Below are 27,175 nucleotides of genomic sequence, written 5' to 3' on the forward strand. Positions count from 1 at the left end.
CAAATGCTCTTGAGCGGTGTAGGGTGAAACCATGTGTGTGGGGGGGTATCCCCTGGGAGCAGGGTTGATTTTATTTATTGGTCACGTGGGCATCCTGTAATGGGCCTCTAATGACTTACCAAAACATCGAAGGCAGCAGGTTTCCACTGCTGGAGCTTCAGGGCAAGAATAGCAATCAGGTGTTTTGTCTTTGATCTCGCTTGGCTTTCGGCTTGCACTGGATCGTTGATGATGGATTGAAAGTTCGAGCTCAGCACATCTGTAGACATGGGAAGTATCGTTTTAAGGCTTCTGTTAAAATGGCAGCTTTGGGTTTTTCAGTTATGTTGAAATGGAGTCCGTGCTTGTGTGATTTTTCAGCGCCAAGCGATTGTCAAATAGCCTTTGTGTTGTTTGGATGGATTGTGGTTGGATTTGTATACTTTTGTATATGAAAACAGTCAGATTTATAAGTTGCTGCAAAGGGATGACGCGTGTGTTGAGGTTTAAAACTAGCATGCGATGAACGTAGACGAAAGGGCCTTATATTTAGTGAAAAGAAATGCTGTATATATTATAAGCAGAATTACAGTTGGAATAAAATGTTTAAAGGGATACTTCACCTAAAAATAAAAATTCTGTCATCAATTACTCACCCTTAGATTGTTCCAAACGTGTATACATTTCTTTATTTTGCTGAACACACGAGAATAAATTTGGAAGAATGTCTCGTCCACCATTTACTGCCATAGTAAGGAAAATAAATACTATGGGAGTCAATGGGGGATGAGATTTGACAATCTTCCAGATATCTTACTGTGTGTTCAGCAGAACAAAGACATTTATAAAGGTTTGGAACAATCTGAGTGTGAGTAAATGATGACAGAATTTTCATTTTTAGGTGAAGGATCACTTTAAGTGAAAAGAATATGCAGGATTTCACAAGGTTTTAGTATATGGTATGTCATTTTTCATGTAATGACTGTACTCTACAAGTATAAGCCAAACCTGATCATTCATGTTCTCCCATCATGATGTTGCATTTACAGTAAAGGGCTAGTTTACTCAAAAGTATACATTCTGTTATCATTTACTCATCCTTATGCTGTTACAAACCAGTAAGGCACTGCCAAGGCATTACAGCTCAAGAGCATTTTCACAAGAGAATACACTGCAAAATGTTGACTTTACTCTTTGTCCGTACAATAAAAGTGATGAATAATGTGCTTTCAGTCACTAGTAACTTTTGCGTAACATCCTTATTGTATTTACGTTTTTAAAAACATGAGGGTGAGTAAATAATGACAACATTTTTAGTTCCTTTGTGTTTTGGGGTATTTGGAAGGGAGTCTTTCATTTAAGTGCTTGAACGGTCATTGAATGTATTGATATGATCCTTGTCTTCTTGGATGAATACATAAATGCTAGCACATGACGTAAATAAACTAATGATGTCATACACTTTCCTGCACTCTTTCTCCTGCACATTACTTCATACTCTTTTCTAGGTGCAATCCCAGCAATCCTGTAACACTTTGATGTCTCTTTTTCAATCCTTTCTCCACAGCAGCAGTTGGAACGGAAAGACAGTCAAGGCAGTTCCCACCACAGTGTCTCCAGTCAACGCAGCATCCACACCGATTCTCCCCTCCACGTCTCTCAGGCCATGCTCAACGAGTCGGCTGCCCCACCTCCCCCGTCCCAGCCCCTGCCCAGCCTGCCCCAGGACCCCCCAGTAGACGGAACCCTCCAGAAGAAACCAGATCCCTTTAAAATCTGGGCTCAGTCTAGGAGCATGTATGAAAGTAGGCGTAAGTAATATGGGATTCTGGTGGAGGGCACTTTGGGAAATGAATCACTGGGGTCTTTGTTCTTCATGTCTGGTTGGTATTGGAAACTGGTGGATGTAACTGTGGGAACATGCTCTATTCTTCAGTTGATTATATAAGTTTTAGATAGGCTCTGTGGCATAAATGACTTTGGGTTGACTAACTTTCGGATAAACTATGATTTTGCTATGAATTGCTCTGTGTATAATATAGTCAGGTATCATTTTATATCAACATCTTATTTAAGTGACGTGTTGATGCAAATTTCGAACACTGAATCTATACATTAAAAACATATTTAGCTCATAAATCAGACTTCAAATATTCACAGTTTCTTAGTTCTTAAAGGTCCAGTGTATGAAATTTAGCCGCATCTAGTGGTGAGGTTATAAATTGCAACCAATGGTTCACTCCACCCCTCCCTTTCCAAGCACTACGGTAGCTGACACAGAACTAAGATGTCAGCACGTTTTCACTTCTTTGCCGAAGGAGATAACTTATTTACGAAACGCGCTCCGTAGAGCAGTTTGTCCGTTTAGGGCTACTGTAGAAACAACATGGCGAATTCTATGCAAGGGGACCCACGATATAGATAGAAATAACTCATTCTAAAGTAATAAACGGCTTCAGGTCTTTATACACCTCTGAAGACATATTTATGTATATTATATTGCATTTCTGCCAATAGATAAATTACACAATATTGTTATAATTTTAATATATTGAATTAAGTTTATTTCGAGTTAAAGCATATCTTTTTTAATATTTAAAGAACTGTCCAGAACTAATCTGAAGCGTTATCCATCAGTTACAATCTGCTGTGGTCTGTTGTGATCAGCGAGCCGTGTTTGGTTGAACGCGACATTCCCACTTCCAAAGCTATTCATTAGCCTTTTCCCTCCCTTCTCTGCCTCGCTTTGCTCGGCGTGAGCAAGATGCCGCTGCGAACCGCCAGGCACTTCCGACCAATTACGCTCCACCCTGCCATCAGCGCGTTCACGCGCTCCAGCGCGCTCTAAAACACATCTTTTGACAAATGTGTGTATAATTGGTAGAGGAGCAAGACAGTGGATCCAATACGGCTCTCATGTGTGTCAGAGCAGAGGAGCTAATTAACGGCAATATCTCTCAGCCTTTGTTAAGAGACTGAAATGGAGAAAGTTTTACTTTGAGTGTCTGCGCATTTATTAGGGTTCGTTACTATGTGTCTTAAAAGAGATTATTGTGGGATTGTCCATAATAGTACATTATGGGCATGCATTCAGAATGCAAGGTTTTCATCTGAGATCGGCCAATATTTGTTTTTGCAAGTACAGTGCTTGAGTAAATTGAGAGGCAAACTAATGATGTTTGGTCGGTGCAGCTCGAGAACATTCAGTCCAGGAAAAGCCCATCAACTAAGATCAAACTAAGATGACTGGCTGAGTTGCTTTGAGTGGCTTTAATGCAAATGAATACAAGTTGTAGGATGCTATATGGCCATCCATGCCATAATGCACAACTTGCAGACTCTGGCCCCAATCGTTTTTGCAGCTTAATGGAGATCGAACGATGTGGGAAATTTGCCCGCGCTTGATCTCTCTTCGGAGGATCCATTTTGAATGGTTCCGGAGCCATGCGGCTTCCTGTGTCTGTTACAGTAAATTACCTGAGACTTTATCCTGGCCGGTTTGACTGGAGACGGTCTGCAAGATGTTTCAGCCAGACACTAATTTAATCCGTTTTTAAAGCAATAGTTAACCCCAAAAATGTATTCTGTCATTATTGGATGTCTTTGTGTTTATTAATAATTGAAATAATAAATGCTTTTGTGTATTCAAGGCAATAATCTTGAGAAGTGCCAGTAAAACAAAATTACAGTCACAACGTTCAGAATAGTATAGCCAGTACACAGAGAATTGAAGAAAAGAAGAAAATGTTTTATTTGTAAGATATAAAGGGACAGTTCACTCGAAAATTCTGTCATGATTTACGTACCCTCAAGTTGTCTGTATACATGTCTTTGTTCTGATGAACACAGAGAAAGATATTTGCAAGAATGCTTGTAACCAGTAACCTGTAACAGTTCTTGGCCACCATTGACTACCATAGTAGGAAAATTACAAGGGTCGTCAAGAGTGCCCCAGAACTGTTTGCTTTTCTACATTCTTCAAAATATCTTCTTTTGTGTTCATCAGAACAAAGAAATTCGTTCAGATTTGGAACAACTTGAGGGTGAGTAAATCATGACAGAATTTTCACTTTTGGGTGAACTGTTCCTTTAAAGGGATACTTTTCTGTCATCATTTACTCACCTTCGAGATGTTCCAAATGTGGATAAATGTCTTTGTTCTGAAGAACACAGAGTAAGATATTTGGAAGAATGCTTATAACCAAACAGATCTCAACACCCATTGACTCCCATATAGGAATAATACAATGGTAGTCAAAAGTGCCCCAGAACTGTTTGCTGTCCTACATTCTTCAAAATGTCTTCTTTTGTGTTCAACAGAACAAAAAAAATGATAAAGTAATTTTTCCTACTATGGGAGTCGATGGGTGATGAGATCTGTTTGGTTATAAGCATTCTTCCAAATATCTTTGTAATTTATACACATTTGGAACAACTCGAAAGTGAGTAAATGATGACAGAATTTTCATTTTTTGGGTGAAGTATCCCTTTAAGTGCTCTTGGAAGAGGCGAGTCCTTTGCTCAACAGGTTTGCGATGACAAAGTCATAAATGATAACTGAATGTTTGGGTGTACTTTTTTCTTAGTCGCCCACAGTAAAAACCTTTAAAAATAAAAGTTAACATCAAATGACATTACTTAACAGGCATAAACGTGCTTTGACAGTCCATCATGTGTTGCACTGGAGAGCTACCGGGGTCAATAATGTAAAACCTGACAGTTTGCTGATGTCTGCATGGCCTGAAATGTGAAAGCGAGGGGGGGAGGCTCCGCTGTTTCTCATCCCGACTGATTTGACATGGAAGCGCTGTGGTGAAGATAGCACTCAAATGATGGTTGTGGGCTCAAGGGCACAGCTGCTTCAAAGACCTCTAGATTCCATCTTCCACATCGCTTGATCTGTATTTTAGAATTAAGCATATGTGTCTGTGCTTTATCGCATTCCCAGATGGGATATGTTAATCGAATTGGGCCATGTAAATTCATTTGACCACGGTGTCATTATAGTACGTCGTCATTATGTTATTTAAAGGGGGATAAGTCCTCGAGGTGTGAACCCATTAGCAATAAATCCAGATGTGTGAAAGGTGGGCGCAGGTATTGAAGTGAAATAGTTCTGCCGTCTCTGATCGAGCAGCTATTGTGAGAGAGTTACTGTAGAATTCTAAAGCACATGCGTCATTCTGCAGGTGAATTGATCATGGCCTCGGGCTATTTTTCCTTCTTTTCAGTACCTGATTACCAAGAGCAGGATATTTTCCTGTGGAGAAAAGATACCGGCTTTGGATTCAGGATCCTGGGAGGGAATGAAGCTGGCGAGCCAGTGAGTACAAAGCAATTCCAATTAGTACTCAGTTTTGTGTTGCGTCAGTATTGTACTAGTGTGTGAATTCATTGCTTTTTGGATTTGTCGATTTAGTCAGTGCAGTGTGATCTGCTATATATCATCTTTGCTAATTCTTTCAAACTTTGAATGCATGCAGCTTTTTGAACTTCTTTAATTGGGAAACAAAATGGAGACGCAAAAGCAAAAGGTTCAAATATTTTCAAGCTCATGGACATCTATGCATTAACTGGGCAATTCCAGTGTTACGCATGTAGCATTTTTAGTCAAAACTAAATTTGCTAAATATAAATTTGCAGAGAATGTATTTATTACCAAAATATTGAACTATCTGTTTATATTTTACTAAACCCCTGATGATTGAGTCCAAACATCAGGAAAATATCAGTCTATGCACGAGTTTTCTATTTCAAAAGAGAGAAAAATGAATGCGTCATGGATGTGACAAAAAAAGCACATGTTTTTGAGAGACAGCATACTTTGTAGGCTTTCTGTGAATTCATATGTGCAAACCAGAAGCAATAATACCCAACAAATAGAGAGAGATGGCTCTTTAGAAACCACAAAATAGTTCTTTTATTTTCATTTATGAGCAGTATGGATGTGACTGTTCACTTACCTGATGAAAACTGTGCTTTAAAAACAAAAATAAAATGCTTTTACTTCACATGGGTATTTAACCAAATATTGACATCTGACCTATCGGTGTGGTGAAAACCTTTGATCTTAAGGTTGACCGTTTGCTCAACAGTTTTTATAAAAAAATAATTTTCTAATATTAAATGGATATAACTCCAGACAGATGTTTTTTCTGGCTTCTCAATACTAAAAGCCCTCTACCAACATACACCAAATATAGAGCATTCAAAGTATTTCCAAATGTAATAGTCTAATATTGGCAGAGCTTTAGCTTCAGTCTTCACAGCTTGCTCATGATACCCGTTTCTATGTGAAATCTGGCGAGCACATTACAGACAAGTTTCTAACCAGGCCTGTGCCCAGTGAAAGCATCTGAGCTGGGTGTTAGCGTGTGGGTTGACAAAAGCTTTGATCTGTGCTGTACAGCCTCAATCAGTCAGAAAATATCTTTTCGACCACCGGTTCATCCTTTTAGTGAGGCCAAGTTACATCTTTGAACTGATTTTGAAGCATAAAATACAAAGTTGCCTATTTTTCTGCCCCTTGCTCGGCTGGTGGAGAATATGAACAACGTTCCAATAATTTTACTGGTTAGTGAAAAATCTCGCTACCATTAGACTCAAAATGAACAGAGGAATTTAGATGTTTCTGTGAAGCCGGACCACATGCTGACTGCCAAATATTTGAACCACTGGTGTTTAGTTTAGCTATGCCAAGAATTTGTTGTTTGTGAGATATTTTCAAAACTCTGCTTTCTGTCTCTATCTCAAATTTTTCTTAGATATATATTGGCCACATCGTTAAATACGGAGCTGCCGATGAAGATGGGCGTCTGCGATCGGGAGATGAGCTAATCTGTGTGGATGGGACGGCTGTTGTGGGAAAATCCCATCAGCTGGTCGTTCAACTCATGCAACAAGCCGCTAAACAGGGTCACGTCAACCTGACTGTGAGACGCAAGACTGGATATGGATGTACGTATTTTATGACCAAGACCAATCTATAGTCATTGTAAATGAGGCGTAGCAAACTTTAGCATAGTTACTTATGAATGACCACCATGACTGCATTCTAAGTTATACAGGGTTTAGTGGTCATATTATTCATTCCTATCAGGCAGACTTTATTTAAATGAGAGTTTGTGGCACATTATAATGAGGATACGCCTGCTGACTTAATGCTTTCCTAATTCATCTGTGCACGGTTTGGGGCCCATACGTCACATCCCTGCATATTTTATACCGATCCTACCTAAATGCAAGTCCCAGCATAACCATTGTAAGAGCCAGTTGCTTGATACCAGTTACAGTGGCGTCACACTCCATTGCCCCGCCCACCATTAAATCCCATTGGTTTAAAACCCCACTCCACGTAGCTGTATATACACCGTCATTCTGATAAGTGTTGTTGTGTTCAGCTTGGGCAGTCAATTTTCTCGTTCCTCGAAAAGTGCGTCTGCCTCGTTCATACCCCGTGGTTGACGATGATGAACATCAACCAAGCCGCCCTCATATCAATTTAAAAGGCTGAAATGACCCCCCTTCTGCAATTCAGAAGCGTGTCGGTGCATAGGTCATAAACATGATTGCTTTGTCTGTCAGGCTTGTTGACGAGGAGAACCTTAAGTGGTTCCTCCTTGACATTTAGATCGTAAATCTCTCTCCTGACCCTCCCCGACCTTCCTCCTCCTCAGTGGCGAAGGTGGACGGTGAGATGCCCCCCTCCCCAGCCTCATCTCACCACAGCAGCACACAGGCCCCGTCTCTAACCGAGGAGAAACGCACGCCGCAGGGCAGCCAGAACTCCCTCAACACGGTCAGCTCCGGATCGGGCTCCACCAGCGGCATAGGCAGTGGAGGCGGAGGGGGCAGCAACAACACGGTGGTTCCTAACGCCATTCAGCCGTATGATGTGGAGATCCAACGTGGGGAGAACGAGGGATTTGGATTCGTCATTGTTTCGTCAGTGTCGAGGCCAGAGGCGGGCACCACTTTCGGTAAGATTGTTTTAAATGTAAACAAAAACGAATTTGCTGAAAATAATTGTAATTTATGTATGTCCCATTAAAGATGCAATTCGTAACTTTTGGCTCTCTATCGCCATCTCTGTTTGAAACAAATAATTGCAGGTTACTTCACATGTAGGTTGAAATGGCATCAAACTAAAACAAAATACAGATCTTCGGCTCAACATAAAATGATTATTTTAAGCTTTTCATTGTGAATAGGTGTGAGGTCTGGAGACCTGGTTTTAGGACTGATCTTTTATATACTTGCTTAAGAAGGGATTTTTGTTTATTTTTAACCACAAGAAAGTTACGGATTGCAGCTTTAATTAGAAATATATTTTCTTTGGTAAGACAAAACAAGCTCATTTCAGTTTGCATGTTGTAATTAAGTGACCTCATATACAACTCTCCTATATTATAAAAAGGGGAATACTGAGAGATTCGGCTCCTTCTGGGAGCGTTTGGTTTCTGAATGGCTTTGATTGATGTTTTTAATTTTTGGTTGGTGTGGGTACTTCTGCATATTCTCTTTATGCTTATCCTGCAATTTACATGAATTGAAAGGCAATTCACAGTGTCTGGCTAAGCAGGGATTGATATTAATACCACTACTGTACATCTTCTCTCTGGGTGGGGCTCTGTTTCTGCTCTACTTCTCAAAGCCAAACAACATCTCTGTTATACAAGATGGCTGTCTTTAGTTTTGGTTCATCAGAAGAACCCAAATGTAAAAAGCTCTTGCCATGGCTGATATTTTAATCATTATTTTTCGAACAATTGTAATTGATAGAGAAATCAAGTTGGTAAAATGGGAAATAGAGAATGAGACGGCGTGTTTGCAGGCTTTGTTCATCAGAACGTTCCTGCTTTTTAAAGTCACAATAGCGCTGTTGGCAGCCATCACGTAAGCATGCGGCGGATCCGGCAGACGCAGTGATTACCGCGTGTGGGAGTTTTGTTCCAAGTGTAGTGACTGTAGAGAGAACGACAGATCCATGTTTGGGAGGAATAGAAGCGAGGGAGCTGTGCTTGGCTCTTGTTTACTACGGTGATGAAACGCTTGAACTACTGTGCCAGTCACAGTGTTAATAGGGAACAAGAACCTCAGAGCATTAAAAGATGTTAGAGTTGCAGTCACAAGTATACATATACGTAAACTTCTTAGCAATGTGACAGTAACAAGAATGACAGGTTGATTTAATACTGAAATGTGTATTAACATTAATATCCTAGTGTTCGCACAGCATAACAGCTGAAAGTATGTCACAGAATAAAACCAGTTAAAATAGGTAAAATAGATTTTGGAAAATGAAAGCCCTGGTTTATCATGGACGTGCTGAAAACCAATCATAAAATGTCCCTACCACAGATCAACCATATCAAGGGTCTGACCCAGAGATTGTTTAAAAAAAAGCCAATAATAATACTCTCTATGGTATGAAACAATTTGTACATTTGTTATTTTTCACACCAGATTTGCTGATGTGCTTTTGTCAGGGTGGAAGTGGTCCAGGTTTACAAAATGGTGGATGTTACACTGCAAAAAAGGATTTATTTAGGATTTTTATCTTGTTTTTCAGTACAAATATTAGATATTACGATAATAGACTCTGGAATATACTATATATATATATACAGTATATAGCCACAGAAAAAATTAAGAGATCATTGCAAAATCTTTTTTATCTGATTTTGAAATGTACTATTTATAGGTTTGTGTTTAGGTAAAATGGCCATTTTTGTTTCAGTCTGTGAACTACTAACAATATTTTGGTAACACTACAATAAGGTGCTATTTGTTAACAATTAGTTAATGCATTAGCTAACATGAACTTACAATGAATTTCAGCATTTACTAATACATCATTAAAATCAAACGTTTTCTCTGTTAACATTAGTTAATCCACCATGAACTCACATGAATAACTGTATTGACATGAACTAACATTAACAAAGATTAATAAATGCTGAAAACTCAATTGTTCATTGTTAGCTCATGTTAGCTAATGCATTTACTAATTTTAACGAATAGCACCTTATTGTAAAGTGTTACCAATATTTCTTCCTAATCTCAAATAAAAATATTGTTTCTATTTGCATTTATTTGCAGAAAATGAAAACTGGAGAAACAGGTCAAATAACAGAAAAGATGCTCTGTATTTTTTCAGACCTCAAATACTGCAAAGAAAACAAGTTCATATTCACAGTTTTCATGTGTCTTGTCATGAAATTCAACAGACAGACACTGAACTGGAATGGCCACAATGCGTCTCGAAATGTTGATTAAATAAAAAATTGGAATGGTTTTGCTTAAAAGAAAAATAGGGTTAGAAACTTGATTTAGGAATTTATTGAAACAAGTTGAAACTTAAATTAAGTTTCTTTTTCTTACCCCATTGGCAGATACTTTTGCTTATTATATGCATAAACTTGACTTAATTTTATAATATTAACTAAATATGACTAAACATCTTAAGTCATTTTGCTTCTCAAGTAATTGTACCTCGATTTAAGAATTTTCTGACTATTGTACTGGAAAACCCCCCCAAAAAAGGTTAAAACGGCTTACGAAAAGCACAACCCTGAACAATTGCAAGACTATCCCACCATTTTTCATAATTCATCAAACAGAAATAAGTTACAGCACAATGCCATGCAAAGAGGGAATTCCAAGAGTTTTTGGACTTAAAAGAATCATGAATAATTCAAAAGCAGTGGTGATTATTCTCAGGATCCTGTTACAGAAATGAGGCTCTGGGGTAACATGCTTTTGTCTGTCACAAGTGTGTTTGCAGGGCTTGTCTGTGGGCATTCTATGAAAATGTTTGCACTTCGGCTGGGTGGCTTGGTGTATTAACCCCTACAAATTCTCTTCTTCCCTTCTTTCTCTCTCTCCTTTTCCCCTTTCTCTCCATCCCCACCAAAAACCAAACAATCAAAATCACCGTCTTAATTACAACTCATACATGCTCAATCAATGTTGGCCAAAAGTTGGAAACGCATGTGTGGCAATGCCTCATAAAATAGGTCGCATCATCGAAGGAAGTCCAGCCGACCGTTGCGGGAAACTGAAAGTTGGAGACCGGATCCTGGCTGTAAACGGATGCTCCATCACCAATAAATCCCACTCGGATATCGTCAACCTGATCAAAGAGGCTGGAAACACGGTGACCCTGCGGATCATTCCGGGAGATGGTGAGTGAGGTTTCTCTCTCTCTTTACCTTCGCTCTACCAGCAGAGCTGTATAATATGATATGAGATCATGTTGATGCACGTGGGTGTGCGCAATATGTATAATAGCACGATTTCTCAGCGTACTGCTCTCGCGAGCCTCACAGTAATAATGTAGACTGTGCGTTCAGCATTATTAGCACAAGAATAATACCCAGGAATCTGCAGGGGCTGGAATGCTCCACACGCTCACAGGCGCCTTATCACTTTGTTTATAATCTTTTATTTTATGACCATCTATAACCTACATACAGAGCCTTTATTTTGCGCTGTTGTAATAATAAGGACAGTGTGACAAGATAAATAGTGTGAAAGATGCCACATCTACCAGGTAAAACATAGTAAAAATGTTATTTTCGAATTTGCGTACTGAATTTGAATAAGTACCTACCTATCAACCGCTAAAACAGTACGTTCTATATAGTATGAGTGGAAGTAGTATGAGTACATTTCGGACATACTGTAGCCGCCATGTTTTATGGTCATGTGACCCGTATGCTCTTTGACCTATGACGTATTAACAACAACCTGTATAAAGGCATTGGTAAAAACATTATTTAGTCACGAGAAATTCATTTATCAGTACTTACGTTTAAAAATGGACATCTGCCTTAAAGTTTTCCGTTATGTTTATTTGATTTACTTTTGAATTTGATCGTTGCTCAGCACCTGTGGCATCATGGGATAGAGTAGTGTCCATTGCACACTCACAAATCTCGGCGGAAGCAGTAGACCATCAGGGCATTTTTCGCCTACTGTTTTTTGCACGCCGAGGTTTCGGACATACTATTTGTGATTTTCGCCTTCTATATAGTATGGAAGTAGCTTGATTTCAGACGCAGGGACAGACGTGGTAAAGTGTTCTCTTTTATATTCTATTTTTACTCCCTGCACTTACGAAATTTTACTGTGGTTTAAATATAGTAACCATAGCGATAGTGCACATCTTATTTGTTGAATATGAGAGTTACGACACTCGATCTCGCCGCCGTGTGGTCACGTGGTTCATTGAGCGCTCAATAGTTCCAAACAGATCCATACTGTCAACCTATTTTAATGGATTTTAGCGTTACAGACAACAGCAACTGTATTTGCATTACTTTTGCTAAATATTAGTACATTGTGTACACTGATTACTACGTTGACTACATTTATAGCAGCATTTTATCTTGGGAGTAATATAAATATAAGATCAGTCTTTGTGTTTAATTTTAACATTTGATTTCAACTGCCAACTCGTTAAAATGTAAAAACATGCAGTAATTTCACCAATAGTACAGCAAATGCGTTTGGGAGACACTGAAGTGAATGGACTTCAGTGCAGTGTTTGGAACTATCGGACGCTCCATGACGTGAGTTACTTCCGCATTCTTCCTGTGGAGGTCTATGTGATTGTCGTAACTCTCATATTCAACGGCTCTGGTAAAACCGCAGTAAGCGCAAAATTACTATGGTCTTGCTATACTAACCAAAATTCACAATGATATTTGTAGTTCAACTGTAGTAATACAAATGGTAAATTCAATTAAGCAAAAACATGGTTACTTCAATGTTGCTACAATAAACCATCCTTAATTTTTGCTATAAGTGTGCCGACCACTCAGTTTTGTTTTTTTAAATGTCATAAGAACACATATATGTACTTTTCGGTCTCACAAACCTTAAAAATACGATTTAATTTTATTTTGGTTTGTGGTACAGCATTGAGTGCCCAAATTTTTGAATAACCTGGAAACTGTATATTTTACAGTTGTTTACGATAACTTACAGTAAATGCTACTTTCACGTTTACCACACCAACCATTAATCCCAACCGATATGACTGGTTGTTTACTCAGAATGTTCCTTTTCATTGCAAAACAGCAAGGTAGTGTGATTTTGTTGTACCTGGCCCTGCTATCACATTTAATTCAGCAAGCCCACGTCTTGCTTCCTGTCACTTCCTATTGTGCTTCTGTAGATTCAACAGCGTCGCAGTGCTGCTAGTGGATAGGAAACAATGGCATGCTATATGCTTGCATGCATCTGTCAGTGTGTCAGTTTTCTGTTTCTCATGGAGAGAAGGCAGCATGCGGTAATGAGAGAGCTGTTTCCACAGAGAGTGCAGCTCAACTAAAATGCATGATGCCAAATGCACAGAGTCTGTGTGTGAGTTCTGTATGCTGCTAAATCAGAGAGCGCTTTGGCACACTGCAGGAATTTCCTAAATTTGACAGAATGTGGTTTCGTAGCTCTGGTTGGGTTTACGTAGTGGGTAGATGTTTAGTTGCAGTTTAACAGCAGCTACTGCTTGTCTTTCTGTGCATTTCTCATGAACGTCTCTGAGCAAAAGACATGAAAACAAGATCACATCAAGTACGAGGAAAGAGAGAGAGAACGTGAGGTTTAATCTCAGAGTGATGGGGAAAAGCTATTTTAGGATGGTGGGATTCATGGCTGTGCACTCATCAAAGTCCCCTCTCTCTCCCTCACAGTGACGGTCCGGTGGGGTGGAGTTAAAGCGCTTTGAACAAGAAATAGCTGCCCCGCATTTTGACTTACAGTACAAGACAGATCAATGTCATCAAAGCAAATGATTCAATATCAGTTAAAGAAACTGTTCACTTACAAAAAGAAAACACAGTTTGTATCACACGGTAGCACTTTACAATACGGTTGTATTGGATAACATTAGTAAATGCATTAACTAACAAGAACTAACAACGAGCAATGTTTGTTAATGTTAGTTAATGTCAATACAATTTTCCATGTTAGTTCATGGTGCATTAACTAACGTTAACAGCTTTTCTTTGTACTTTGCTACGACGAGACTCTTGAGATCCAGTAGTGTTTTTTTTTTTTGCTGTTATCTGATGTCATTCTGCTTGGTATGCTAAGTTTGAGTATGAACTGTCACAAATGAGTGTTGGGAGCTGAAGTGGATGAAAAGATCATGAATGAAAAAAATGTCTTACATAAGCTATCATGTTCTTACATAAGTTATCATGCGGCTTCTAAAGACTGAATATAGATAATGAATATAGTGCAGGAGTTGTTTGGACGATGTTTATGATCATTTATGGGACACAAGCTCCTTGTCGCTATGCTTTTGTAGTATGGCGTTCTTCTGAACTTCTCATTTGATACATTATGGAAAATAATTGTCATAGGTTCATAGTATTAGATTTTTATTTCTGATTGAATCATTCTTTAAACCCAAAGGATTAAAGAGGGTAGCTTGTGATTTGTGAGTACAGATACAGATAGGTGATATTGGATAAAAGGTGATTTTAGGTCACTGGGCTATATTGTAATATATGAGACAAAAGCTATAGCCACCGTTTCAGACAGCTTGATAAATGTGCCGTTGTTCCTTCTGCCCAGCCGGAGTGTGCCAGCACAGAACGCTAGTGCTAATGTTTTGTGAATGGAAAACGGTCCTCTGATACTTGGTCCACTGGGCACACTTTACTGTGTTCAACAGAAACAGTGCTTCATGAAAATAAAGCAATGTGGAGGCTTTCCTCTATCTTCCTTAACATATCTATTGCCCCGCACAGAGTCCTCCAACGCATCACTGCTGACCAACGCCGAGAAGATTGCCACCATAACCACCACGCACACACCTCAACAGCAATCTGCACCTGAGCCAAGGTACACACCTCACACCTGTGCACGTAAAATTAGACCTTTGTTTTTCAAAAGATCTTTATTAAATAATATGTATGCATCCTTTCCCCCAGAAACAACACCAAACCAAAACAGGAGTCTTTTGAGTTTAAAGCCCCACAAGCTCCGCCTCCTCCAGCCCCAACGCAAACGTCAAATCAGGTACGTCCTTAAACACAGATGTATGTCAAATATAAAAGTAGATAAAAAACTGATGGAGCCAGCAAAAACGGATTTTTTTCACTACATGTTCCAGCATGCATGTCATGCTTTGACACTGAGGTGGTGTTGTAGGCTTTGAGCCATGCTGGTGCCTTGTAATGGTCCTTCCCGACCCTTTCCCGCTCGCTTAGAAATACATCCAGAGTCAGATCAATTATTCATGCTGTTCCCCAGATGGTGCTGCTATTGAATACATGTGACTTTCGTGCCGGTGGATTCCTTCTTTGGTTCTTCTTTGGCATCTATAGATTCATCATTGACCTTGGTGTGTGTTTTGTATGTGTTTAAGGATGCTGAGTTCTACTCTGTTGATCTGGAGAGGGACAATAAAGGCTTTGGTTTCAGCCTCAGAGGGGGTCGAGAGTACAACATGGACCTGTATGTTCTAAGACTAGCAGAGGACGGAGCAGCTGTGAGAAACGGGAAGATGAGGGTATGTGCATTTGAATATGAATCAACTGCAATATTGTAAATTAATCCAGATCTGAATAGTATAAACTAGTATCTGAATTTTAGTATCTAAATTCTAAGTTCAGATCGGGACCAAAGATAAATTTTCCCAAAATATATCACAGAAGCGGGGTTGACTTAGGATTGGCTTTGCCAGGGCCATTATTTACGCTAGGATGTCACAGACAGTATATGTTTATGTCAAAATATACCAATATTGACAAATAAATGTGATTATCATATGTGTAGTGTTAACACAACAATAATGACATATGGTGTTGCCAAAATGAGAAACCACAAAATAAACAAAATTAAAGTTGAGTTGACTGCTAGTATATATATATATACATATACAGCAACTTCATTGTCTTTCTCAAAAACATTTTGTGCAAAAGAAAGAGGCATTTCGTCATTTCGCATTGGTCAACCTAAAACTTCTCATTCTATTAGAAAAGAAATTAGACTTTAGATGAAAGTAGATAAGATGTGGAGAGATTAGCTGTCCGTTAGCATCATTGCTAGCAAATGAATCCCTGTGATGTTGTGTTGAGCTCAGCGAGTTGGAGGAAAGTATTGCAGCAGACCAACTCTGTGAAGCGTAGAAAGCTGTCAGCCAAAGACCCATTTTGTGGAAATCGTATTCCCCTGGTGACCAACGCTGACAGATAACCAGAGGCAGAGAAGAAAAATAGAACAAAGGAAATTTTACCTTCATCTTATCTTCTCTATGTACGACTTTGTGTGTCGTCACCGTTGTGGTCGGAAGTGTATTTGTTTCTGCCAGAGTTTGCTTTTTATTTACTCATTCTGACCTGGTTCTCTTACTTGTCAGGTTGGAGATGAGATCTTGGATATCAATGGCGAGAGCACCAAGGGCATGAAGCACGCCCGTGCCATTGAACTGATCAAAAACGGTGGCCGAAATGTCCACCTGGTCCTAAGGAGGGGTGATGGCTCCGTGCCAGAATATGGTGGGTCAATCTACGAGAACATCCCATTCTCCCCTGTCTTCACCCCTTGAGGAGTCCCCCCAATGGGGGGGTCGGCAACACCACCTCTTCTTTTCTGCGCACTGGCCCTCTCCTATGTCCTTCTACTTGGTGACAGGCCTTCCACTCGCTGCTGTCGCCCCCCCTCTCTGCCTCTGTGCATCGGGCTAGCCTAGGGGACTGTGGGATATGTGGCTTTTGGGTGGTGGTGGTGGTTGTGGCACAAGCTTCTCATAATACTTCACAAGAACAAAGAGAGGAAGCAGAAATACAAACGTTTTTAAAACTGGATATACGTTTATTGTGTTTCCGAAAAAAATATGAGAAACTCTGTCATGTCGAGACTGCATGACCGTGTCAGTGAGTTGTAACATATTTATGATATTTATTGAAGGTGAATGTAAGCTACTGAGATAAGTCTTCACGGAGACTACAAATGCATTCTGGTATCATTAGGCATTTCAGTGAAAGCTCACAATACTCCACATATTCACACATCGGTTTTGCACGTTGTACATGTCAACTGCTTGGCGAACTCCACATTAAGCAGACGGTTGCTGAGCTCCACCATGGCTGATTTTTGTAACGAAAAAGACGTTACATTCTCTCTTTGTGATTTACAGACAGAAAAGCAACTCACTTATTGAGCATAATGTCAGTGCCGCATGATGTCAGTGAATATCTAAATGTTTTGTTTTTTCTTTTCATTTTCCATAATATTTATGGAAAAATCCATGTACTGATTTGCCACAGTTATTTTTTATACTTTCTTTCGGTCTTTTTGCCATTTAAAGATGTTCATTCATGTATTCTGTCGAGTTCAGAATGTGATATATTGTCCTTTCCCGCACCAACATGATATCTCTGTGAGGTTGTATATTTTTATACCATTTTGTACTTGTTTTTCTCATTTGCTTTTCCACGTCTCATCACTTTTGTTTTCTTTCTGTTCGCAATGTAAACCTATTCAGATGATGTTTGCGTGTTTGTGCACATAATCTTGTTAAGGCATCCACATCTTGCATCTTTGGGTTGATTTGCTGCTGAGCGGGTGTGTGTGTGTGTGTGTGCGTGTGTGTGTGTGTGTGTGTGTGTGTGTGTGTGTGTGTGCGTGCGCGTGTGTGTGTGTGTGTGTGTGTGCGTGTGTGTGTGTGTGTGTGTGTGGTTCTGATTCTCTGTTGATTTTTCACTCAAGGTGGAGGTGTTTTATGGACAATCTCTATCTTTGACTAATTGATTAAATAAACACTGTTTCCATTGCAAAAAAGATCATATCTCTCTCATGACTGTTGTTTCAGGGATCTAAATACTCTGCTTCTCTTTCTCTTATCTTTTTCTGTTGTTATGGGCTCTTCCTTCCACCCCTAGCGATGGTTGCTCCCCAAGTCGCTGCTTGTATGAGATCTGAAAAGACAGGAGAACCTGCTTTCTACCAAAATCAGACCACGGTTTGTAGATCCGGTGTTCCGTCTCATCACATCTCTGGCAGTTCTGTGCTGTGGCTTCCACTCAACTGTTTTGTCCCTCGCAAGTTCATTTACACACAGAATGCATTGCCAGTGCTGTGGCCATACCTGACATTGCGACCTGAATGAGTGGGTTCATTTTTGCATCTAAGGTTTGACAACATTCCCACAGACCAAGCGAAAGCCTTCATCCGTGAATGCAGTTGTTTTTGTACTGGGTGGTGTTCATTATTTAGTCACATACTTTTTGTCGGCGTTTGCCACCCACCAAAGCCATTAACAGACACAGGTAATAGTTACTATTCTTGGAAACTTTTTCCTAGGCATGTAAGGTATTTTTATACAAAATGTCGTTTATTTAACCGTTTTTCCACTGTCAGGCCGAACGGTTCTCAGAACTGTAAGGAACGATTACAGTACGATTACAAACGGTTCGCGGCACGAGATTCTCTGCACAGTTGTCAAATGCGGACACTTCAACTCAAACCCGGAAATAACGTGTGAATGTAGTACATTAAATGTATAGTAACCTTAAATTTTAAAAACCTTAAACCATTTGACTGATTTTTAATTTTAAGCATTTAATAACATTTAAACGGCGCCATTCTAGAAATTAATTCTGTTTGAGGTGGGAAATACCCAAAATCCGAGTTGTCTGGATGCTGGTCGAATGCATGTAGTGACGTCGCCACTCATGATTGGTCAGTTCTATGTTGCCTGGCTACTAGTTTCTCTCTAGCCGGCCAACTTTAGCACGCTATTCGAGTGAAGTAAACACATATCAGGTAAAAATAGGTAGAAATATCTTATCGTCCTCCATAACACGGTTGTTATTTACATCTACACAATTTTATTTATAAAATCCTTGAAAAAAGAGCCGTGAACGGTTTGCCTGCAAGTTTGAACAATATACACCTCAGGTTTGTTACATGTATATCAGGGTACTGGTACACAGGTATCTTTCGCAATGCCGTCCATTTAGACATGGTTCAATTGTTCATTACTTTTAACAGCATTTTAAAAGCATTCAAAGCATGTGTTGTCATGTTACCAAATTTGTATCATTATCATCCGCATCAGCACTAATGCTGTTTCTAATTGTTCCTTGAATAATTGGCACATCATCCCTTTGGTAATTAACACATTCAGATACTGTTACAAGGACACTGGGTGGATCATGATGTAGTCGCAATAATAGCTGAAGCCAGCAATAGCTTATAACTCCTCAGGAAAGTAAAAACTGTCATAAAAGCATCTCACAAACTATCACATTGCTCTTACGTAAGTAACATGGCTCTTGATCACAAAATGTCATAGTTGAGTATAATAATTACTCGTATCTTACAGACGGCATCAACGACGGCAACGGCCTCAGCGCCAGTGCACAAACTGTTTCGGAAGTGAACGCAGCTCCTCCCGAAAGACGGCCCCACCCACCATCGGAGTCCAGCTATCCACCAGACCTTCACAAACCATCACGACACGACGACAAGAGGTCGCGGGAGTCGGGCCACCAGGAGCAGCACGGCCACCGGTCGAACCACCGCCACACCAACCACAGACACCGATCGCCAGAGAAGAGGAGCGGGAACAAAGGTCACGGAAGGGACGGCAGATCTTCGAAGCCTCAGAAGAGGACGAAGAGGTCTAGTACGGATAACTCGCACCATCATCACCATCGAAGCCATCATCACCACAGCAAACATCGCTCACCGGAGAAGCGCAGAGCTCGGAGCGCCGATAACACCTTGGACAGCCGACACGGGCGCTCGCCTGAAAGACGCCATCATCGTCAATCTTCCCCCCGCAGGCACAGTTCACCTCAACGTTCCCCCTACCGATCCGGTCACCGGCGCAGCTCGCCTCAGCGGCGTAGATCACCCTACCGTTCTCCTTACCGTTCCAGGAACCAGTCTCCCTCAAGGCGGCCCGCAGCTTATTCGGATAAACCCTACAACGGTGAGTCAGACAGATGGCTGGATGTGGCCTTAAAGGAACCTCCAACTCCTCCGTCTCGCTCTGAGAGCATTTCGACTCTTAGGGAGCTGCCGGCAATAGACCGGCTGAATCTGGAAGACACCCTACCGAGGGAGCCGCGGAATTACTTGGAACAACTTTCCCCTATGGAGCAAGCCTACCGTGAATCTTCCCTTCTCCGTGGGCCGTCCCATGACAATACCCTCCCGCGTGTTAGGACGCCCGATTCTGAATCAGCCTTCCGGAACTACAATTCATTACTGAGGGGCCGCTCCCCTGTGAGAGGTGAGGGCAGACAGGGTGGATACCCCAGAGCCGAGTCTCCGGTTGCCAGCTCATACAGAACAAGGAGTCTGGGTCGAGACCTGTCTCCTGTTAGAGGATTTCGGGATGAGGATGAAGAGGAGGATGCCAGATCCCAGCTGAGCGAGTACTACAGCACGCTCCGATCCAATTACAGTAGAGCCAACAACAACGTACCTGAGCCAAGGAGGAAACCTTACAAAGACAGCCCCAAAGACCTCAGCATCTGACGGCTCGGCACCACACACAGACCCCACCGTCCACACTAGCCTTCATCCAAGGACTGCGCAGGATACTGGATACTAAATTATTTGTTCGAAATCTGGTGTTTGTTCTCATGGTTGAACATCTTTAACTCTCAACAGCAGATGAATGATTGCTTTTTTTTCCCATGAAGTGTCATTTTCGGTTGTTTATGACCCTTTTTATAAATCTGCTAGCAGTTCTACAGAGTTCGATGACTATGTATAAAGAAAACGATTATGTGCCTAACAGTACCATTCTTGGTGTTCTTTTCATTTTGTTTTGTTTTACAAAGGACTGCCTTTTGGATTACTGTTCGATTCGGAAACTTTCAGTTCCAGAGAGCCCCTCTCATGCACCGAGCAGCTCAGTACACGTGGTGCTCAGACATCTACTGTGCATGTCTACACTTTCAATGTCCTCTCTCTGTCTCTAACTCTCTCTGTTTCTTTCTCTTCCCCAGTGCCACTGTTTTTTAGACATTTGACCAGAGTATAGCACAAGCCTGCATTTGTTTGTATATTTTTGACAGTTTGCAGTATGTGTACATTCAGAGGTGATCATTTTAAAAGAATGAAGGGATAATGAAATTAAAACTATGATGATAATGTTCAAAAAATAAAAACGATATATATACACATTTTTCATGGTCTTTCCTTATATTTCTCAACCTCTGTGTGAGGGTCCAAAATGAACACTTGCCAAGTGTCAACTAAGGCATGTTCAACAGAAAGTTACAAAACGTATATGTCTGTCAGACAATGAGTAGATCGTCTTACATGAATGACATACTTTACACAAAAAATAGCTAAATACAATAATCTCTTAGGGTTATACAGTATGTTTTATATCAAAAAATGAAAATACAGGTGATGGTAAATTTCCTGAAATGCTGGTGTGGTAAAGGTAATTTTGGACCCTGTGTAGAAGGAATAACAGTTGGAGTGGAAGATAACTTGGAGTGTAAAATATTCAGGGTGGATGCATGTGTGGGAGGCAGAGACGGTGTTTAACTGCAGTAGATTCTTCACTGACACTTTGCCAACATGTCTGGAAAATAAAGAGAAGAAGAGAACAAAGGCTTCTTTATCTTCTTGGCAGTTCAAAAGGTGAAGAAAAAGAAATTCAATAAACTATCCACAGAGTCGACTTCTTTTAAAAATTCAGTGAGAACAGCTTCTCTTGGGTTATCAGATGAATAAGAGAGAGCTTGTGAATGAGGTGAATGCATAAAGAGAAGTGGACTGCGTATCACTGGAAGGTTATGGACTGCTTAGGGATCATATGGGTTGATGATATTCTCACCCAAATGCCAACCGAATGTGGACTAATGGTGAAGATAGCAGAAAGTTTGATATACAGCTCGCGTTTAACAGGTTGACATTTTAACACTAAAATATGATTGAGAGCTATTCGCCATCTGATATCACATGAATGTGGTTTGTCTCTACATGGTAGTGTAAGCTGAGGTATCTAGTGTGAATGGCTGTTATTTTGACCTCGTTTTAGTCCCATTGCTGTTTCCAGGAATAGAAGGCCTACATCTTGGAGAATGAAAAAAATGAAAGTGACGTAATATACAGACACACAGCTGTGCAAAGTATGCTGACTTCCCAACATTCTATCTATCTATCTATCTATCTATCTATCTATCTATCTATCTATCTATCTATCTATCTATCTATCTATCTATCTATCTATCTATCTATCTATCTATCTATCTATCTATCTATCTACAGTATCTATCTTCAGTGATTGCAGCTTTGTGAATCTGTATTCTGTTGTAGATCGGTGGGGAGGGTAGGCGGTTTCTGGGTTGCTATAGTTACCTCAAGGTCATTTTCACAGCGTTGCATTGCCGTTCATTTTTAGACAGCATGCCACAAAAACCGTAAAGAAAGTATTCGATGATAAAAACAGCGGTCAAGAGAGCAGATTGATTAGACCTAAATCACTTTTTCTTTTATTTGCATGTATGAGACAAAATACTGATATACAGTTAACTTTGGCAGTCGCAGTCATTGTACTTGTTTTGAGCATTTTAAGAATATATATTGAATGGTTTAATAATAAATATTTACAGTAAATAAATAATATTTATTCTAAAACCTGTAGTCCCTTTTTTACATTTAGTAAAAAAGTAAATCTGTGATTCGTTCACAATCGTGTTTAGCACATGTTCTTCATTTGCACTTATTTGTGTTGACATTGAGAATGAATTAATGTGGCGTTTAAAGCAGTGCAGTCCTAATGTTTGCTTTTACTAGATTGATATGCAGCGTAGATTTCACTAGCTCACATTGCAAAAAATCTTTTTTCTGTCTATGAAGTTGATAATGGCATTTATTTGTCATCAATGTACTTTTCTTGTTATGCAATATTAATCAATAACTGCATACAGATGTTTACCTTTACATTAAGGTTGTATTTGTTAACATAAGTAAATGCATTAACTAACATGAACTAACAATGAGAAATATCGTTTTCCAGCAGGTATTAATCTGTGATGATGTTGGTTAATGTCAATACAATTTGTCATACTAGTTCATGGTGCATTAACTAATGTTCCAACATTTAATATTTTTAAACTGTATTAGCTCACTGTAAAAAAATCTGTAAAAAGAACTGAAATTTACCGTAAAATAATACAGGATATAAGGATTATATAAAAATAGTTTTCCCCGTTTTCTTTTTTTTAACAGCATTTCAAAAATACAGTAAAAAAATTAAATACAGTAAATAAATATAGTAAAATTGCGTTTTTTTAACAGTGCTGAATTTAACATAAACTAAGATTAACAAATGCTGTAGAAGTATTGCTCATTGTTTGTTCATGTAGCTAATTCATTAACTAATAAATGTTACTAATATTTCTATTACCCACCCACAGTCACGCTGTTTTGACATGTCTGTCCACAAATATACTCCATCTGCTATTTCATAATGTTCCATGCATCTCCACAGGTGAAGTGGTTGTTATGCAGTAGATTGCAGGCAGCAGAATTGTGAGTTTCACAAGTGGCCTGGGGCATGACCGTCAGGCAGTAGATGCCGAGCTGGAGGAGACAGTTGAGCTTTCTGCCTTTGAAGTAAAACTTTCTTCCTCTACCTGGAAAGGATCCTTACCACCGCACACAATTAACATCATAGAGTGACGGAATTGTTTGTTCATACAGATGTAAATAAGCGGATTGTAGAGCGCAGAGCTTTTGGCAAAGAATGCTGGGATGGCCACGAAGATGGGGCTGAATGCGCTGCCCTGATTGGTGAAGATGTACCAAGCTACGCTAGCATAGGGCAGCCAACATATTAGAAACGATATAACCATAATGATGACCATCCGGGTAACCTCTCGCTCTGCCCTCTGGGTGGCCTCAGATTCTTGCTGCTGGGCGGCCGCCACCTTGACCGTGCAGAGCAAGCGGCTGTAGCAGAACGTAATAATATTGAGAGGAATTGAAAAGTGCACAATGAACATGTAAATGATAAAAGACTCGTTTTCAATTTCAGGTTTTAACGTATAATAGTCCACCCCGCACGAACATTGCAAACCCTCAGGGATGTAGCGGGACCATCCGAGCAGAGGGGGTATGGCGCACGAACAGGCCATTATCCAAGTGAAAGCAACGCCGAAGGTAGCGTGGAGCTGTCCGAAACGAAATTTCCTGAAGGGCTTGCAGACCACCACCCATCTCTCAAAAGCCAAGACCACAAAAGACCAAAGTACAATCTCACTGCGGAGCGTAGAAAAGAGACCCTCCAGGTTGCATCCCGCACGGCCCAGAACAAAGTATCCGTGCAAGGACGTGTAGAGTGTGATGGTGAATCCCCCAAACACCATGAAGAGGTCAGCAACAGCCAGGTTTAAGAGGATGTAATTGAGAGGCGTCCGAAGCTTGGTGTTTTTGATGGTCACGTGCAGCATGAGGACATTCATGGGAGTGCAGGTGATGATGAGGAACAACATATAAGCAGCAATGCTGTAGAAGGCCCATGGTGCCGCTAAATAGAACTGTGGGTGCTGGTATGGGCTGCGTACTACACCCGTCACATTAGACATGGGGACATAAAAGTCCGGGCCTTCTGTCCCGTTCATGGCGGCTAAATTGGTTCTCTTAACCCTCACTGTTGTGCTCCTGGATGCTAAAATCTGAAAACTGAGTGCATGCCGCTTGGATTCCTTTAAAGGACAGATTATAGATTAGCGTGTTTGGTTGGTCAGCAGAATATGATTCAGTCAGTGTTTATAATAATCTCTGTCTGCACATGTGGATTAAGTCTGTCTGTTGTAATTAGGTCAACAAAGATACGTTTTGTAATTTAAATTGTAATCGAAATTATTTTTCAGTTTTTAATTAATATTGCTTTGTCATCTGTCCTTATTTTTCTCCTGAATGTAGGTCTGCTCATGCCAAGAAAGAATTGACCTCAATAATTTCAGGATCAACACATACTTTAAACTACATGTCTAGATTAATCACCTTGTTAAAAAAATAAGTATTTTGTATAGATGTCTACATATATTTCTTCTAAAGGAAGATGGGGTAAGAGAAGAGATGAGACGATATAAGCAAAACGTCCTGTGGATTTCACTTAAATCAATGACTTAACATGCGCCATCTCGTGGCGAATCCTATACAGAACAGCTTTTAACATTGTTTTCATTGAATTAAAACAGTAACTGTTTATCGCGATCTTATCAACATTTCTACCATTTAACAACCTGTGGCCGTCTTTAAGTTATACATTAAAATTCAATGGAAATAGAGACTTCATCAAAACAGACAACGAACGCACAATGGGAATGTGTCTGTAACGGACTGTGATTGGACATCAATAGGGGCTCTGAGGAGTTCACCTTTGACACAATATAGACACGCCCTCTACTGTTGACATGCGACGCTGCAAGTGGCGTACAAAATGCTCTCTTCTCTTTCAATCTCTTTGAGTTTGTCCCGAAATGCATCAGTTCAGTGAAGTGTAGTGTTTAACCAAAATTGGTTGTATTGTAAATTGATGGAGAAGCTCGCTTCTCGAAGTAATTTCTGACACCTCACTAAAAGAAAAAAGTTATTGTTTCCTTAAACTGATTCATGACTATTTTGGGAAGCAAAAAAAATGCTTTGCTACTATGCTTTATCTGTCTATATTTAGGATAGAATATTTTATTTATATTTTTCTTGATGAGCGAGATTTGTGTTTCAAACAAATACAAGAACCACTGAAGAATAAGCCCTTCAAAACAGTCTTTGAAATGAAGTTGATAGCAGTAACAGTTTTACTTTGTTGCTGGCCTGCATTTGGATTGTGCCAGGAATTTGACTTTCAGGTCAACTTTAGACTTCTCAGAATTTGCTCTTAAAGGTTTTGTCAAATCACTTTCTGAAAAAAATGCAGGTGTATTGTACAGTAATAATGGTTTTTCTGAGAGGTTTTGACCCTCTATTCTCTCTCTCATAGAGGATGAATCTGTGAACCTTTCATGTCTGGATAATCTCTTCTATTTTATCTAAGAGTGTGTCCTACTGACCTCCAGTCTGAATTTTTAAGGTTGCTCAATTTGGTGCATGGTCTGCTTTCAGTAGCGTCTGGATTGAGCCGTGCTTTTCCCATTGTGTCACAATGGACTTCAGGTTAGATGTCAAATACTGTTGTGTATATCATCAGCGTAATTGTTTGAGTAAATTGATAGATGTACAATTTTTTATGCATTTAATATTCCATTTAATAACATGCACTTAAGCTCCCGCCATGATCTGTTTCAAGGGGAATCTTGTAAAGTAATCGGCATCAAATCTTACCTTTTGTACAAAAGAAGCTATTGTAATATGGTCAATATGAAATAAATAACTAAATAAGTACACTTTTTTATTGTGCGAAAAGTATTATTCCTTGTAATTTTCTTGTAATAATGAATATTCTAAAACTTTGTTTACTTCTGCAAAAATAAATAAAATAAAATAAGCAAACAGAAACAAAAAACAAAATAAAAAAAATAAAAAATATATAATAATAATAATAATAAAAAATCAATAAACAAGCAAACAAAAAACAAAATAATAAAATAATAATAAAAAATAATAAAAAAAACAGTAAAGTAAAGTAAAGGAAAGGAAAGGAAAGCAAATTAAAATGAAGTAAAACAAATTAAAATAAAGTCAAATAAAATAATTTATATATAAATTAAATAAAAAAATCTGGAAATAAAATTAAGACTGAAAATGTAAATACTGTACAGTACATAACCACACACATTTAGGTCATTTCCCATTTTTTCCCCCAAGTATCAAAGTACAGTAATAATGGTTGTTCTGAGAAGTTTTGACCCTCTATTCTCTCTCTCATAGAGGATGAATCTGTGAACCTTTCATGTCTGGATAATCTCTTCTATTTTATCCAAGAGTGTGTCCTACTGACCTCCAGTCTGAATGTCCAGTTTGGTTATAATGATCTGAATGTGCTTGACTTGTAGAGTTTTATTCTGTATCATCCTAAAGACATTCTAAACATCTGGGCAAAAACCTAATTTCAATATGCTTTAATTTAACATAATAACATTGCTGAATGAGAGACAGACTCTTGTTTATCACTGCTAAATTAAATTTGTGGTCATTAATGTTTTAGGACTGTAGGCCAACTGAAATGTGGATCCATTCAAATGCTTTGTTAGTGGAA

The 27,175-nt window shown here is 39.4% G+C and overlaps 2 protein-coding genes across 9 annotated transcripts in view; one reads left to right on the top strand and one right to left on the bottom strand.

Moving 5' to 3' along the window:
• magi1b (membrane associated guanylate kinase, WW and PDZ domain containing 1b) overlaps positions 1-21,121 on the top strand; it is a 123,052-nt gene extending 101,931 nt beyond the window's left edge. For 3 of the 8 annotated variants that reach the window (XM_057362174.1, XM_057362179.1, XM_057362177.1), the window contains 10 exons: positions 1,547-1,790; positions 5,211-5,302; positions 6,744-6,936; positions 7,656-7,958; positions 10,962-11,165; positions 14,742-14,835; positions 14,925-15,012; positions 15,362-15,505; positions 16,355-16,493; positions 19,325-21,120. In XM_057362174.1, the coding sequence (XP_057218157.1) occupies positions 1,547-1,790; positions 5,211-5,302; positions 6,744-6,936; positions 7,656-7,958; positions 10,962-11,165; positions 14,742-14,835; positions 14,925-15,012; positions 15,362-15,505; positions 16,355-16,493; positions 19,325-20,487 (2,664 nt within the window). In that variant the 3' untranslated portion in view covers positions 20,488-21,120. Of the gene's footprint in view, positions 1-1,546; positions 1,791-5,210; positions 5,303-6,743; positions 6,937-7,655; positions 7,959-10,961; positions 11,166-14,741; positions 14,836-14,924; positions 15,013-15,361; positions 15,506-16,354; positions 16,667-17,879; positions 17,960-19,324 lie in introns of those variants that run through there. The other 5 variants (XM_057362180.1, XM_057362178.1, XM_057362176.1 and 2 more) reach the window with 5 other exon arrangements.
• A 115-nt stretch (positions 21,122-21,236) lies between these two features.
• rhol (rhodopsin, like) lies at positions 21,237-24,682 on the bottom strand. The gene is made up of 2 exons (XM_057362182.1): positions 23,385-24,682; positions 21,237-21,550 (listed from the first exon to the last, which is right to left on the bottom strand). The coding sequence occupies exon 1, from the start codon at positions 24,594-24,596 to the stop codon at positions 23,538-23,540; it is 1,059 nt and encodes a 352-aa protein (XP_057218165.1). The 5' UTR covers positions 24,597-24,682; the 3' UTR covers positions 21,237-21,550; positions 23,385-23,537.
• Positions 24,683-27,175: the final 2,493 nt, after the last annotated feature.

This window comes from Triplophysa rosa, linkage group LG20, assembly GCF_024868665.1.
Source record: "Triplophysa rosa linkage group LG20, Trosa_1v2, whole genome shotgun sequence".
Lineage (NCBI taxonomy): Eukaryota > Metazoa > Chordata > Actinopteri > Cypriniformes > Nemacheilidae > Triplophysa > Triplophysa rosa.

Excerpts from the sequence above, each read along its gene's own strand:
- rhol (XM_057362182.1), bottom strand. The coding sequence starts at position 24,596 with ATGAACGGGACAGAAGGCCCGGACTTTTATGTCCCCATGTCTAATGTG.